At 35.8% G+C, this 17,075-nt stretch overlaps 1 protein-coding gene across 1 annotated transcript in view; it reads left to right on the top strand.

Moving 5' to 3' along the window:
• The window catches only part of Wdr49 (WD repeat domain 49), a 142,019-nt gene that overhangs the window by 49,121 nt on the left and 75,823 nt on the right, over positions 1-17,075 (top strand). Inside the window, exon 7 of the mRNA XM_026403648.2 lies at positions 15,614-15,847. Coding sequence (XP_026259433.2) covers positions 15,614-15,847 — 234 coding nt within the window. The remainder of the gene's footprint in view (positions 1-15,613; positions 15,848-17,075) is intronic.

The following is a 17,075-nucleotide window of genomic DNA, read 5'->3' as shown; positions in this document are numbered from 1 at the left end:
ATTAAGCCCATGGCCTTGCCCATCCTAAGCACATGCTGTACCACTAAACTGTACCCTAAGCCCTTGAAAGGATATTTTAAATATTGTGGAAAAAGTATGGCACCAGAGCTGTATAGTCCAAGTTGAATTCTGGGCACACTATTTTGCTGTATGTATCCACTTAAGTCAATTTTTTAATCTCTAAAAATATTATCTTTAATGCTTCTATAAAATTTCCATTTTGTATAATTCTTGACTTAAGGATCCAGTTAAAAATGTGATAGATTTCAAGATACTTGTTTATGGTAAGAAAAGGGGGTGATAAGTTTAGTGGGGAAAGTCCCTGAGACTCTGGATTTTTGTTCTATGCTAAAGGGTACACACACAAGCATATAAACACACACATATATGAACATATACATGTGCATACACATATATAGTATAAATTTAATACGTGTAAATTAATGTTTAAATATACAAATATGTGTAAATTATATATACATATTTATATGGAAATTCACCTTCAACTCCTTAGCCACACCTAAGCCAAAAGTCCTACTAAACTTACTGTTTCACTCTGTTACTTATCATATAAACCTTTTCCCTTTCCCTTCCATTTTACCAATAAATCTTCAATTCCTGCTGATTCTACCAACAAGACACATTTGTCAGTCTCCCATCTCCATCTCAGCTGCCATTGCTCTTATTATAAATCTTGACTTGTTTCCTGCAAAACACTGCAGTATTACTAAAATGTCTGCTGACTTTAAGACTGGGTTGACTCCAGTCTGTCCTCAGTTCTAATAGTAGTTTGCAAGACAAAAGTTTTCATGCTCTTATATCTATCCTCCATGTATCAACTCTAAAATTCTTAAACTTTCATAAAAAGCTCTCCTCCTGTTTTCCAGTCCTATTTCACTTCCTGCTTTTCTCTTTCATTTATTTAGTGCTGTAGAACTCCATCAAACAGCTGTTCCTGCCATGCACTTTCTTGGCTTAGCAACATGCTCTTCTGTCTTTAGTCCCCTCTCTTCCATTAACTGACATGTGCCATCTATCCTCCAGGCTTCGGGCATTTTGGAGTCTCTCCTGGAGACTTTCTCTCCATGCACTCTGCTGCATGTGTCCTTGGAGCGTTTGTGATGCTGTGCTTAAAGTGGTAGAGTGCTTCCTTAACCAGGGTCAGGATCTTTTTGGCTTGTATTCTTGGTGTCTCACTGTGCTGAACACCTGTAGTGTTTATTCGGTGATTATTTGTTGACCACTTGAAGTGAAGGCACATTACAGTGAACAATAGTAGTGAAGAAACTCAAAGTGAAAACTTTTTATGATATCCTAGTTAAATCTACTTGTGCCTTTTAATTTAAAACCTGTCAGCACAATTGTCTTAACTTTCATTATTGAATTTGCCATCTAACTTGTATACTGGAGCATTGTGTATGTACATTGTACCTTTCATTAGATTTTGATTGCTTGAAGGCAAGGATCATTTGTTGAATTTATTTTTGTGTTTCCCAGGATCTAGCGAGTATTAGTGTGTTAAACACATGTTGAATATAATATATGAACTAATGTACTGTTAACAAAATGATAGGATTCATGAAATTAGGAACTCTGTTTTACTTGGATTGCGTCATATGCATACAAGGTCCTCAATAAATCATAATTAAGTGGATGAATCATTATCAAACATAAAAATGAAACAAATACCAGATATTTTACCATTAAGAGTTCCCCGAAGAAAGGTTTTATAACTTTAAAAGCAAGTGAAAACAATGTCCTTAGAGTCAAAATTGATTGTGAACAGCTGACATCAATTTTAAGACCACCTAGCCTCTTTTGAAAGTAGTTCTGTCCTTCTGTTTTTGGTTTGACTTATGAACCATTACATCATAATAAAGCTTGTCATGCTGTCATTCACATTAGTCTGAATCCATTACACTTTGATAAATGCATGATAATCTCAGTTCTTATGTCTTTACAACGAAGCACAGAGCTTTCTGCTGCCCGGTTAAACCTCTGCTTTATTGCTATAAATTAATTTTTTTTAATAGGACTAGAGGTAAGTGAGAGAACAGGGAAAATGAAAAAGCATTCTTTTTCAAACAGCCTTTGATTGAATCAGGTTTTGGTTGAAAAGTTGCTCAATTAGAGGATTTGTAGACCAAAGAAATTTGGATCTAAAATAATTTCTTCCAAAAATGATCTGAGACTTTAGATCTTTTTTTGGAAGATTGTTCTATCGCCACTTCCCAGTGATGATTAAATAATGTTTATTTCTAAAGAACTTGGTGTCATGAATAACAGCCCAGTTGCACTATATTTTGGAATCCTAAGCAGATTCTCTTAATGGCAGTCACTGGTGGCAAGGCCCTGCTGGGAGTCAGTAATGTGGCCAATTGAAGGAGGAACCATCAGGGGACTGAAAGCATTTTCAAGGCCCAAGAGGAATCGCTCTGCTGGAGTCTAACATTCCAATCAATGAGCTGAAGTCAGCTTTTCTATTACTCCTAACTCCTGGGCTACTAATCCTGATTTGGCCACCAGAATCAGATCAGTTTGTAACATAATCCTTTGTTTGAGGTTCTGATTTTTTCCAAAGCCTGGTGTCTATATTGTAGAACTGTGGTTGGCAAAGAAAATACAAAGCCAGACTTTGGTGTTGGTGATTGCATTGTACCTATTTGTCTTCTTCCCTCCACACAGCCCTCTACCCCAATTTCTATCACCCATCCAGAAGCTAAGTATTTTCATCTTGTTTAAATTGCATGAATAAAGGGATTGATTCTCCCCCATAAATGTTACATTCTTTTTATTTTATTTTATTTTTGCAGTACTAGGATTAAACCCAGTGACTCACACATGCTAGGCAGATGCTATACCACTGACTAAGCTATATCCCCAGCCCACCTCTAAAGATTATAATGATGAGGACGCATATAGTGCAAAAAGTGAATATTTTTCTTTTTCATTTCCCCTTCAAGTCAATTTCTCTCTCAAGAAATAATTGATAGTTGATGTACATCTTCTCACATTGTTACTGAATACTTAATGCATTGTTATATACATTGTCCTTTGTGTGCGTACAAAAGAAAAGTATTTATTAGTTTTTTATGTAAATGGAATCACATGAAATATACTTTTCTTCAATTACTTTCTCCTAAGTAACATCTCTTGGATAACATTCTGTGTGAATATACATAAACCTTTTTTTTAAACTACATAGTATTTTATAATATGGATGGCCATGGTTCAATTATTCAATCATCTATGGATTAAAATATATAGTTCCTAAGTCTTTAGTGATTCTCTCTCATACACACACACACACACACACACACACACACACATTCACACACAGACATTTACACATTTTAAGACCTCATAAATTAATTTCTTTGTGATAAATTTCTAGAAGTGATGCGATTGGATCAATAGGCATGTGACTTCTTTTATAGGATTTTCTTATATATTGCCTATTCAGTGTAGAAGTGTTGACCAACTGACATACTTGTCAGAGGTGTTTAAAAGTGCCTGTTTCCCCATGTTCTTTTCAAGAACGGAAACCATCAGTGTTGATTTATTTATTTATTATAAATCTGAAGGGCAAAATATTAGCATGAATTTGTTTTTCAAATATTAATTTATATTTCCTGATTTTAATGCATTAATTGATCGTGAACTTTATCTTATTTTAATAAATTTGACTATCTTCCTACTGATTTGTAGTAGCTTGAAAAATTTTTGATCAGCTTTTATTAGAATATTTTACCTCTTTCAAGCATACATTTTAAAACTTTATGTGACTTTGTTCATTCAAAAGTTTTTAATTTTTGTGAAATTGAGTCAGAAATGGTTTTCTTTGTGGATCTGGATTTTGTGTCTATCTTTGGAATGTCTTCCATAATGCTTCCATTTGTAAGAGTGTCCTTCTTTATTTTCTGTTAACACTTTATACCAGTAATGTTTTAAAAATTTAACTTGGCAATTTATTTTTGTGTAAAGATTTTTTTTTCTTCTGTAAATGGCTATCCAAGATAATTTATGAACAGTCTGTCTTTTCTACTGTTTTAAATTGGCATTGTTATCATCTGAATTACTCTATGTACATGAATTTGTTTTATATACTTTATTCTTTACATTTACCAACTTATTTTTTTCACACACAATACACATCCTACAGTTTAACTACTATAATTTAACTCAATATTCTGATACCTGGTAGGTCAATTTCTACTTAGTGTTCTTCTTTTTCAACTTTATCCTCTAGCATTTTATTCTTTCAAGTAAATTTTAGGATCAATATTTATGTTCCATGAAAAATACTATTAGTATTCAGACTGAAATTTCATTGAGTTTGGTGATATTTGACAGCTTTAAAATAGTGAGAAAGCACATCCAGTATTTTCCCATTTATTTATTTATTTGCTATCTCTCTGAAAACATTGTGTTTTCCCACCCATTTCTTTGTTCAGATTTTTGTTTATATTTTAGGAGGTGTTCTTATATTCTTGACCTGAGTGAGGTGTTTCTAAAGGCGGTGTGTCCACACTGCACATAACTCATACCTCTCATTCTTAATTTTTTAAAAAATGTATATTTTATAGTTATTGAGGGACAGAATACCTTTATTTTATTTATTTATTTATTTATTTTTGTGTGGTGCTGAGGATCAAACCCAAGACCTCCCATGTGTTAGGCAAGCTCTCTACTGCTGAACCATAACCCCAGTCCCTCATTCTTAATTTTTACTAAATTTTTCCTCTACTAGGTTTATTTAGAGCTATATGATAAATTTGGATAGTCTTTTGCTGTTCATTCATTTTGAGGACTCTGACTTTTAGCTCTTTACCTTTAAACTTAATTATACTTTTTTACTAATAATTCTTATACCTGGAGTCCTTGATATCTAAATTTGATGTCTGCTGTTCTGGCAATTCTCCCTCTTGGAGACTTGGTTATCTTTTATTGTTACCTTACTTTTTATTATTGTTGATGGGTAGGCATTTTGAAAACCAAATTATATGCCTGTTTCACAGATAGATGTATGTTTGTTTCTACTCAGTGTAAACATGGGAAACCGCTACTCCTGGCTTCATTATCTCCTGCCCAGTTATCCCTACTTGCGGGCCCACATCCTGCCAATCCCATGCAGGCTTGGCTACTGGTTAAAGGTCCTTCCTTTAAGCCTACTCTTCACTGTTCCCATTTTAAGTTTGTTGCTTTTTTCTTTCTTCTTTTGGACTCATGGAGATGGTCTCCTCTCCCTGAAGGCCTAACAAGGAAGCAGATATTATGTTTTATTCAGAGCTGTGTTTCTTTGAGGTGGAAAGGCACTTTACAAATATCTAGTTTTCAATGATAATTGAATAAAAGTTCCTAGTTCAAACTATTGACTTTTTTTCTTTCAAGGTTGTTAGAATAGATATTAAGGGAGTAAAAAGAAAGAACTTAAAATTTAAAAATGGAACTGTGATTTTGAAAAGAAAAAGTTGAAGAATCTTAAAAAATGGGATCATTTCTGCTACAATTTTAGATGTCATATGAATAATTATAATGGCAAAGAATCAATTTAATTTATGAGAAACAAAATACCCTGAAATGAAATGTTGGCATTATTAAATTTATTGTCAAATTGGAACTGAGAAATCAATGTGATTTCTGTTGAACAATTCATAGCTTTAGGAAATATTTTGACTTCTTCCAGTTCAGTGGTAGAATACACAACAGACATAATATAAATTGAGTCTTAGAGATATACAGCTCTCATTTCTTGATCTGAGTGAGAAAAGAAGTCCAAAGAAAATAAAGAAAACATAATATCATGGTAATGTTTAAATATAAATAGCAGAGGAGAAGATTTTAATTTCAGACTAGTACTCTAAATTTGATGACATTCCTTGGGGTGGGGGAGTCATAAAAATTTTTCTCAATCCTTTTTATCCCATTTTCCCAGATATTGTACTTGCCCAATATCCTATTTATAGGATGACTTTATATATAAAAGATACTTTTATAAACATAAAAGATATTGTCCTTGTATCCTATTTATAGGGCAATCTGAATTTTCATTCTTAATAATAATAAAAGATATCTCAACTCTAGATTATGATTTCTCACCCATTTTAATATGCCTTTGTTAATTTTATTGAAATATTTACAAAATTGAAAACTTGGGACATAATTTAAAGGAAGAACTGTTCTGTGACTTGAGGTAAAAATATTAGTTGAGCTATGTAGTAGAAGAATTCTGCTAATATAGATCAAGTCAAACAAAATTGCCTTTAAGTATTTACTGATTATGTTTTTGTGGATTACCGAAAGGCTTAAATTCTGAATAAATAGATTTGTTAATACATAACAGTGTATTGAGGACAGCCAGTGCCTTCAGTTCCAGTTATCCTATTATCTGCAAGTGGGTGATCCAGTTCTGTGGATTACTCCTGGAGAGCTGGGTTGCTGAACTGCTGTTCTCAAAATCCTCTTGCAATTCACGCACACCCTTCTGTCTCTTTCTCTTTTTTCTTATCATCATTTTATATTTGTCTCTTACAGAATGGCAGGAGTTAGTAAATGTTTGATGAAACCAAGCAAGTCTCCTGTCAATAGAGCCAGTGAATCTATTTCCTGCTTCTCCTTCACGTTTATGTCATTATTATTAAGAAACTATGAATCTTTTTTTTTTGTATTCTAACTACTTTTGATTAAACTTGATATGTTGTCAGTCTGTAAATAATGTTGATTTATGTGTGAGGTCCTGGGGATGGAACCTAGGGCATCATGCATGCTAGGCAAGTCCTTTATCACTGAGCCGCATCTCCAGACAGGATTTTGTTTTTAAAAGTGCACTGAAAACAGATTCTCTATCTGTACTTACATCTATTCATGCCCCTACTTATCTATTAAGTTACCCTTTTATAAATGTAATATTTGTAACCCCAAATTAATGTTATTTTATTTATTTCTTATAATTTTATGATGCCTGGGTGAATAATGGAGATTCTGTCTCTGGAGGGAGCAGAGGATTCTGCAGCAGAGCTACACTGCAAACATGCTGCTGTCCTACATCTCTAAAATTCAATCTTCACAACACACCCTTCTGAATTTGTTTGAATTGTTGTTATTTTGAAATATTTAGATAATGGATTGAGCAATTTCACTACATTCCAGACAGAATTGACAGAATCTCAGAGCTGGCAGGGTCTCTTTATCAGAAAGGTAAAGAAATGGACGGCAAAATCACATACCTAAGCTTACAAACCTCAGCAGGATTAAAATGGCATCCAGGTACATGCAGCCTCAGGACATTAGTTTCTAGTTCTTGTTGTGTAAATAATATAGTATTTGCTTATAATTCTTCATCATTAAAAGGTTAATATTGAAATAGGATAAAGATTATGCAGAAAAATGTCATTATTAGTTGAAAAATCTAAATTTTGCCTTAATATAAAACCATGAGCATAGGAATCTATTCTGATAATGTAAAAGAGGGCCTAAAATGGAGAACCCCTAAATATGTCCTTTCAAGGACCTGACTTGGTAAGTCTGAGTTTTAATAGACATCGCAAGATCCTGATGTAAGTAGATGCACCACAGTTTAGAGAAGATTTGTGGAAAATAAAAATTAAAAAAAAAACACCATTATTCAATTGTAGTTTTTAACCTTAGGAGTTTGTCAATCTCTTTTTCCTACTAAGAATTAAAAAAAAACACATCTAGAAGATTTAGAATGAAAATTGATATTAAATATGGTCCTTTCCGAACTTGTGAAAGTTGGGTAGAACCCATGATTCTCAAATAATAACTAGATGTCTAAGTGACATTTTGTCAAAGGGCTTGATTAATAAAACTGAAGTAATATGAGTTCTTTTGTGTGATTAAAAGGATATAGACTGATTAGGAAAGAGGAGTAGAGTTATCTGGTTTAAAGCCAAGGCATGTGATTTTACAAATTAAGCTGAGAGAAAGATTTCTTACACAAGGAGATTAGCATTGACCTTAAAACCAAGTAGAGCAGTTAAATGTTTAATACAAAGGAAAGACCAGGGGAAAGTATTTTAAAAATACTAATGTCTGAGCCCCATCCTCAGAGACTCTAATTTAATTGGTCTGGGATGGGGGCCCAAGCATAGGTGTTTTCTAAAGCATTGTAGATTATTTCTAATATCAAGTTTAAGAACCACTGGTATAGAATATGGTAGTATTTGGAAAACCGAAAAATGTATAGTAGATCACACATGATCACATAATTGCTAAAAGTATGCTATTTTTTTTTTTTTCAGTAATGGGGACTGACCTTAGGCAAGCACTCTACCACAGAGCTACATTCTCAGCCTTGGAATATTGTTTTAAGCATTGATGCCATCATATCAAACTTGTTGTTTGACTCTCAGAAGAGACAAAACTTTTGAATTAATGATGGAAGGTTGACTTAATGGGATTAGTAATGGAGAGACTTTAGGATGTCACAGAAGAATGATATGAATTAATTTTAAGGAAAATTAATTAATTTACACATTCCAATGAAAATAGTTCTAGTTTTAATTGCTAATAGCAAGAAGTTACCTGTTGTAGAACAGAGAGGTCACAGTTCATATATTCTTAATTTTTAGTTTAATTTACGTGACTAAATGTCAATGAAATGTTAAAGCCAATACTTTAAATACTCAATTACTTGAAAATAAAATGGAAGTTGATTCTGGTAAAATTATAGTCTACTGATACTGTTGAGCTACTCTTAAACTATACTCATCTATACCCCAGATTATTATGCTGACATGAAGTTAGTTTCTATTTCTTAGGAGGGGTCCCATACCAAACAAGACAGAATTTTGAATAATATTGTTAAGAACATAAGTAATTGAGACTGATATAGAATCTTCTAATCTTATGGATATAGCATTCAGAAGAACAGTTTAGTAATTCTACTTATATTTAGAGTACCTTGAAGTATATTTATTTATAAGTCTTTGTTCTTATAGAATTTATATTTTTGAGATAAAGATTTCTTGGGGTGCTGCCAGAACAATTTAAATTAAAACAATTTTTTTAAGCAATGAAAAAAAAAACAGGACAAGTTCTTTAATAAAATATTTGTGCCAAGGAAGCCAATTTTTCTTTATAAATATATATTTTTGGCATTAGAGGCACTGGTAATCCTGTTTGTCGTACAGGAATCAGGCCAAACCTCATTGGATAAGGGCTGGTAGAGAAAGGGATTATTCTATATAGGAAGCACAATATTTCTGTAAGATATTTGAAGAAGCCCCATGTTATAGTCAGCATTTTTGTCACTATGACTAAAAGGACCTGAGCAAACAACTGTAGAGGAGGAAAAGTTTATTTAAGGGCTCATGGTTTTAGAGGGCTCAATTGGTAGATAGCAGAGTCCATTCCTCAGGTCTCTCAAGGTGAGGCTGAACATCATGGCAGAGGAACGTGGCTCACATGATGATGAAAGAGAAGGAAGGAAAGAGAGAGGTCTCCACTTGCCAGATACAAATATATGCCCCAAAGCCATGCCCCCAACGAACCACTTCCTCTAGCCACACCCCATCTGCCTCCAGTTACCACTCAGTTAATCCCATCAGGGATCAATTCACTGCTTTGGTTAAGGTAATAACCCAATCATTTCTCCTCCAAATCTTCTTGCATGATCTCATGTGGACTTTTGGGGGACACCTCACATCCAAACCATAACACCCCATAAAATTTCATTGTGGATTATATGAGATCTTGAACTGGTTGAAAAACTATGTGAAATAAGGCCAATTTTTTTTGTTTTGTTTTTAGTGCTACATTCTTGGATCTATCCTAACTAACCTTTACATCAATAAACTGAGTAAAAAAAAATAGTGACTTGGTAAGCCATAATTTTAACAAATTAAAAAGTAATTATTCAGCATTTGCTGTGTCCTGTGGTATATTTGGAAAAACCAAGCAAGAATTGTCAATATAATTGAATTTGATTCAAAATGATTTTGTTCATATTGCAATCCTGGATTAAAACTAGGAAAATTCTTAATCTTATTTCAAAAAATAAGAGTTAGTGGCACATTATAAGTTTACCTAATAATGAAATTCATTGTGATATATTTGTACATGTACATAACATAATTTGGTCAACTTTATTCCCCAGTTTCTCCCTTTTCCCTCCTTTCTTTTCTCCCTCTGGTGCCCTTTCTCTATTCTTTGGTTTCCTTTATAGAAAGGAGCAACCCCTCTCTCACCTCCCCAACCTGGCTCATTCCTTTTGTCTCTAGCTTCCACATGTGAAAGAAAACACATAACTTTTGACTTTCTGAATCTGGCTTTTTTCACTTAACATGATGTTCTCTACTTCCACCCATTTTCCTGCAAAGGACATACTTTTGTTTTTCTTTATGAGTAAATACAATTCCATTATATATATATATATATATATATATATATATATATATATATATATATATATATACACATATACATACCATATTTTCTTTATGAATTCATTCATGCATGGACAGCTAGGATGGTTTCTTAACTTCAGTATTATAAATTTCACTGCTAAAAACATGGGTATGTGTATGACCCTATGGGCATGCTGACTTTAACACTTGAGAAACACCAAGGAGTAGTATAACTGGGTCATATAATTGTTTCATTCCTAGTCTTTCAGAAACCTTCATACTGATTTTAAAGGCAGGAAGTTAGATATCTGGCTAGCTTATTTGTTCATGAGAATAAAATCTAGAGCTTTGGCCAATCAGAATCTCATGGCAATTGGAAAGCAGGATGAAGTAGCTTATTAGCCAATGCAAAATTATGGTGCTTTGAAAAAGTCATAGGCTCTGTAATGGTTAAACCTCCCTTGAACAGAGGGTTTTGGTGCATAACTGTAATCCCAGCAGCTCAGGAGGCTGAGACAGGAGGATAGTGAGGTCAAAGCCAGCTTCAGCAACAGTGAGGTGCTAAGCAACTCAATGAGACTATGTCTCTAAATAAAATACAAAATAGGGCTGGGGATGTGTCTCAGTGGTCAAGTGCCTCTGAGTCCCATCCCTGGTATACCCCTACTCACAAACAAACAAAAAACTCACTTGAAATATTGGCTCAGTTCTGGGCAATTTTCTTAAAAAAAAAAAAAAAAGATCCTTGAGATCCCTAAGGTACTCAGAGATAATGTCTTAAATTAGTGGTGCAACAATTTTAAGTACTTTATTTAAAATTATAATAACCAATTATAATCTTAAAATATTCAGCTTGGGAAAGGAGGGATATGAAAAGCAGAAAAAGAGTATAACTGTTTCTCTAAGGACAACACACACACACACACACACACACACACACACACCTCCTATACATACATACACGATGATATTTGTTAGTGTTATTATGGAGAAAATCATAACCTTGGAAGAGTTAAAGAAGACTGTCTCCAAGAAGTGAGACTTAGGGTAGAGATAAGGTTGGGTTAAAAGCCCTCTGGTGCTATTTGATTTTATACAAAGAACACATCCTTACCATGGATTTTAAAAGTAAACAAGTCTGCATCACTACTCTTCCCTGCGGAGAAAGTGGGAACAAAAATGAAGCCAGAGAGAATCTAGAGGCTACCATGATGGAAGATGTGAAATCTGTAAACTGATATTAAGATGGCTGAAGAGACTGGGGTCATTTATTCTGGAGAAGAGGTTTAAGAGGAGAGTTAAGTTGAGGTGAAAAAAAGATAGAATAAAATCAAAAGGTAGGAGAGATTCCTTGGATGACTATATTTACAAATTACTATTATGGTTTGGATATGAGATGTCTCTCAAAAGTTCCTGTTCATGCAGGAATATTTAGAGGTTAAGGAATTAGATTTATGAAAGCTGTAACTTAATCTGTCCATCCTATTTGGTGGTAACTATAGGCAGGGAGTTATGACTGGAGGAGAGGGGTCACTGGGGGCATGCCCTGAAAGGGTGCATCTTTCCTGTGGTCCCTCCCTCTCTTTCTCTCTCTCTCTGCTTCCTGACACCACCATGAGCTGAGCAACTGGGCTGGGCTCTTCTTCTATGTTGTGCTGCCTTACCTTGGGTCTAGAGCAATGGAGTTGGCCATCCATTTCAGTCTTATTGGACTAAGACCTCTGAAAAACTGATCCCCATATTAACTTTTTCTCCTCAAAATTGTTCTTGTGGGTATTTTGGTCAGTGATGCGGAAACTCACTAAAACAGAAATTGGTTCTGTAGAAGTGGGGTAGTTGCTGTGACTCACCTGACCATGTGTTTCAGAATCCTTTGGAAATGGTTTGTGGGAGTATTTGGGAAACTCTGGAAATGCAGATTTCAGACTGTTGTAAAGCAGAGTTTAATGGGTGATTCTAGGGGGAGCTCAGAAAACTAGAATGCTGGTTGGACTGGGGGCTGTGCTCTTGTTTCAGAGAGAAATGAGGACTCTCTTGGGAATTGATCTAGAGGCCACTCATGCTGTATTCTGACAAAGAAGCTGGTTACATTTTGCCCATGTCCTGAGACTATGTGAGACTGAATTTAAAAGTGATGGAGTCATTGATCAGGTGGAGAGAATTTCAAGGCATCATAGTGTTTAGTCAGTGGCCTGCAGATTTTTGGCAGCTTTAAGCTAGTTTCTTGTGAGAATTGGGAGAAGAAAGCAGAGCTAAAGGATTTTCAAAATTTTCAGTTTGACTGGAATAGTGCATGTAAAGTTGGGGCCAATAAAGCTGTGCTTATTGAAGAGATTACAGTCCCTAAAGAAATGCTAAGTACTTTACACAGAGATAAAAGGAAAGATGCCTTGAGGGTATCTTAGGAATTTGTAAGACCACACTTATGAGAACTCAAGGATGTAGAAGGAAAATTCCTTTTGAGAAGACATATTGGGGATGCCTTACTCACATGGTGGGGAGCGGTCTAGGAAGTTGTTTCACCACATTGATCCATGCAGTCACTCAGGGGCCCCTGCAGCCATGATTCCAGGGAGCCCAGGTATCATGTGAGCTGGCAGCAGACCTTAATGGCATAATCCACATGGTGCTGATTCTGCAGGAATACAGGATACCAAATTTAAGGGATCATGAAGGCTTCCACCTGAATTTCAAAGGAAAGCTTGGGAGAGCAGGGGTCAAAATCCAGGTTGCTTCTGAGAGGGCCCTGTGTGACATTGTGAGGGTGAAGCCCAAGTTGAAATGGAGACCCCAGGAATTAAAAGATACTGGCAATTTGGACTGTCTGCTAAGACAAGCTGCTGGCTGTGAAGATAGCCAAGCTAAAAGAAAGCACACGTGTGTTATAAACATTAAAGTGGAGTGGGTCTGTCTAAACCCTTTGGAAATAACTTCTCATAGCCATTTGTCTTAGACACTGTATGTGGAGTTACAGAAAGAGTTCTGGGACATCTTTGACTAGCTTGGTTTTGGTAGGTCCCATCCTTTCTTTCTGTGCCCTCCCTTTTCCTTCCTTTTCGGAATGGGAATGTTTACTTGGTGCCACTGTATGTTGAATATTTGTAACTTGCTTTTGATTTTATAGGAACTCACAGCAAAGAGTTTGCTCTGAGTCTCAGATGAAACTTGGACTGAACTTTTGGGAAATACTGAAACTATTTGAAATATTGAAACTAAATGTCTGGGTAGTAACTACTCCAGGCAGGTGTGGTGTGGCTGGAGGAGGTGGATCAGAGTTGGCATTCCCTGTATTTTCTCCACAGGACCCTTCCCCACATCCTCTGCTCCCTGACCTCACTATGATCTTGAGCTCCAGCCATGATCTAAACAGCTCTCCTCTACTGTGTCCTTTCCCCCCATGATGTTCTGCCTCATCTTGGGCTCAGATCAATGGAGTTGACCTTCTATGAATTGAGACCTCTGAATTTGTGAGCCCCCAATAAATTTTCTTCTTCTAAGTTGTTCTACTCAGGTTTCTTGGTCACAGCAATGCAAAACAGGCTAAAACAATTACTGTGGGAGCTGCTATCTTGAATCCCAGGACCTACCGATATGTAGGTGAGGGGTGTGGTTGTGTACTCAAAGAAGTTGTATAGAAAATAACGTTAACCTGGGTATCAGTATTCAGTCAGGGGGATAGAGCTATCATTTTCAACAGATTTTTTTTCCAAAGTAGTGTATGATTTGAAATAGATTAAAAACTCTTGTTAGTTGCCTGTTTTATGAAATAATATTCATTTAAACAGAAGCTATCTTTCTGTTCAAAAATAATTCTCACATTGGGTAGTATAGTTTATTTGAATAAATCTTTTCTGCTCTTTGGTTCAAATATTTGTATGATGAAAAAATAATAATAAAATAAGTATAACAATAAAAAGCACCATTAAACAGTTATTACAGTATAGTTTTCATGCTAAAACATGAACATGGGCTCCCATTCAATTCTTATAGCACTGCACTAAAAACTCAGAGAGTAAAAACAAAAAAAAAAAACCTTGCTAGAGGTCACCCTAAAGTAAGGGACCAGTAGTAAGGTTAAAACCACAAGTCTGACCCTAAAACTTGCCTGCTAACCCCTTTTGGAGGGATTTTTTTACTATTTATTTTGACTCTTTCCCCTTCTTTAGCCTATGCTAATTTGGCACCATTACTTATAACCTCATACTAGTGCCCCAAACCTGCTCCTTTAGTTTTCTTCTGTGATAAACTTAGTGTAACTTACCTTCAGGGAATAAAGGGAACTTTAAGAGACTCAAAATATAGGAAAAATGGTTATTTAGCATCTGTTGAATTTAAAGCAGCCTTTCTCCTGAGCAGGCATTCAGTGTCTGTCCTCTACTATCCATTGATCCATTGATCATGTTTGTATAAGACTCTAATATCTGGTTTATTTGAATTTGATTTCATTTAATGCCATTTATTATATTTCACCAAAAAAATGCATGGATATCTAAATACACAGAGAGAGAAATAATTATATTCATTTTCCATGAATACAATTGACTATAAATTCATTGTCTTGAAACAACATTAATTTATAGTATTTTTGTATTATTTAGGTTAGATTTCTGACATGGCTCTTGCTGGGCTAAAATCAAGGTGTCAGCAGAACTGTGATCTTTTCTGGAGGCTGCAGGGAGAATCTACTTTCATGCTTTAATAGCTTTCTTGGATCATGGCTCCCATTCTCCATCTTCATAGCCAACAAATCTAGGCAGAGTCCTTGTGCTGTATCATGCTGATCTCTTTTTCTGCCTCTCTCTTACACATTTAAAGACCTTTGATTACATTGGATTCACCCAAATAATCCAGGATAATCTCCTCACCTCAAAGTTATTGATCTAATCACATCTGTAATATTATTTTTGCTTTATAAAATAACATATTCATATATTCTGGAAGTTAGGACACAGACCTCTTTAGGAGAGCACTATTTTACCTCCTATAAGCAATGCTCCAGGCCAAGCCATGTTTCAGGGACTGGGATAAAACAATCCCTTCCTTAGAGGAGTTTACTGTTTAGTAGATATTTCAACAGGCAACTGAAGCACAGAATAATATGTGCTGTGACAGAAGTAGGAACCAATTATGGTACTGTGGAGGAAATAACTGTATGCCTCGGGTCTAGAGTGAGCTAAAAAGAAATTGGTTAAAAAAATTAGAATTATCTTTGGCCTATTCATAGGATCTTATCCCTTTTCATCCAGGTTTTGAGACTCTGGGATACTCAGCACCAACTGTCCATCCAGAGAATAGCCTGTTCTTTCCCCAAAAGTCAGGACTTCAGATGCCTCTTCCACTTTGATGAAGCCCATGGACGACTTTTCATCTCATTTAATAACCAGCTAGCATTGCTGGCCATGGAGAGTGAAGCCAACAACAGAGTGAGAAGCCACCAGAAACCAGTCACTTGCATTCTTTATAATTCGCTCCTGAAGCAGGTAACCATGCTTCCTGCTCTGTCTCTCTCCTAGCACCTCTCCAAGACCAGCCACTCATTTCCTTAATTCATCCTAACCTCACACTGAAGACAAATCTAGCAAAAACAAATGTGGAGAGGAAATGATTTAGCGATCATGTACTCTTCTGTTATAATGTGTGCCCAGGTGAATTAGAAGAGGGATTTCATTTTCCGCCAGTGACTACAGCAGCACTGACAGAGTTACAAGGAATGATAACATTCCAGCTAAAACAAACACAATGTGTAAAGTAATTGAACTTATCTTTGTTACCAGTTAGTTTGAATCTTGAGCCAAATGCAAGTGAACCTGCTTGTAAAATTCCCTTTTATGAGTACCATCCTCCTGTATCCCAGTGCAAAGTTCTGAAATATGCATGAAACGTAATTAGCAAAGATCCATTTTGCCAGCGTATTTTACACCAGTGGCTCACAGTGGCAGCCCAGAATGTATTCATAATAAAATGATTCAGTTAAATGGGATGGCACTTGGTATGCAGCACGAGTGTTGTTTGTCTCCCCACCACTTTAATGATGCTCTGCAGCCCTTGCTTATGGGGAGCGCTACCTGCATCTCAATGAAGAAGCCTGGCTCCCCCGGAGCAGAGATGCCACTCAGACCATAGCCCTTCTTAGAGGACAGGGGAGGTCCAGCTGGGAAGCCTGCAGAGATGGGTAGGGGACAGCCTGTGGGTCTTGTGGAGGGGGCAGCAACCGGTGGAGGTTAGTCTGCTGAAATGATTACCTCGGGCTGATGGTAATAGCACAGCATGAGCCAAGCAGAAAAGCAAGTCTCCAGCTTGCGGCCAATTAAACAATAAGTTCAACCCATTCTTTCTTTTCCCTTCTGTGGAAGCTTCTGTGTTCACACAGAAATGAGTAGTTCAGATTTTGCACAAGGGGTGGAAAGCCCTTTGTTTGTAATGACTACTGTGTCATGTCACTACTTCAAATGTTCTGTTTTTCTGGTTCTTCTAGGAGATAAAAATCCTTTACAGAACTATCCATTTTGAATTCCATCTGCAGGGAAACATTCCCCTGCAAATGTTTTGCTGAACTTTATGAAGGCAACCAGCTAATTTGGCTCCCTGGTGGCCGCTGAGAGAGAGCGAGAGAGAGAGCGAGAGATGTGTTTGTTTCCAAGAGAATATTCTGTTAATTGAGATCTTCAAAGTTAAAAAGCTAGGCTTGCTTATAATGTTAACACCCTA

The sequence above is a fragment of the Urocitellus parryii genome, chromosome 2 (assembly GCF_045843805.1).
Source record: "Urocitellus parryii isolate mUroPar1 chromosome 2, mUroPar1.hap1, whole genome shotgun sequence".
Classification (NCBI taxonomy): Eukaryota; Metazoa; Chordata; class Mammalia; order Rodentia; family Sciuridae; genus Urocitellus; species Urocitellus parryii.
Note: the sequence above shows the minus strand (reverse complement) of the source record. Positions and strands in the feature narration are given on the sequence as shown.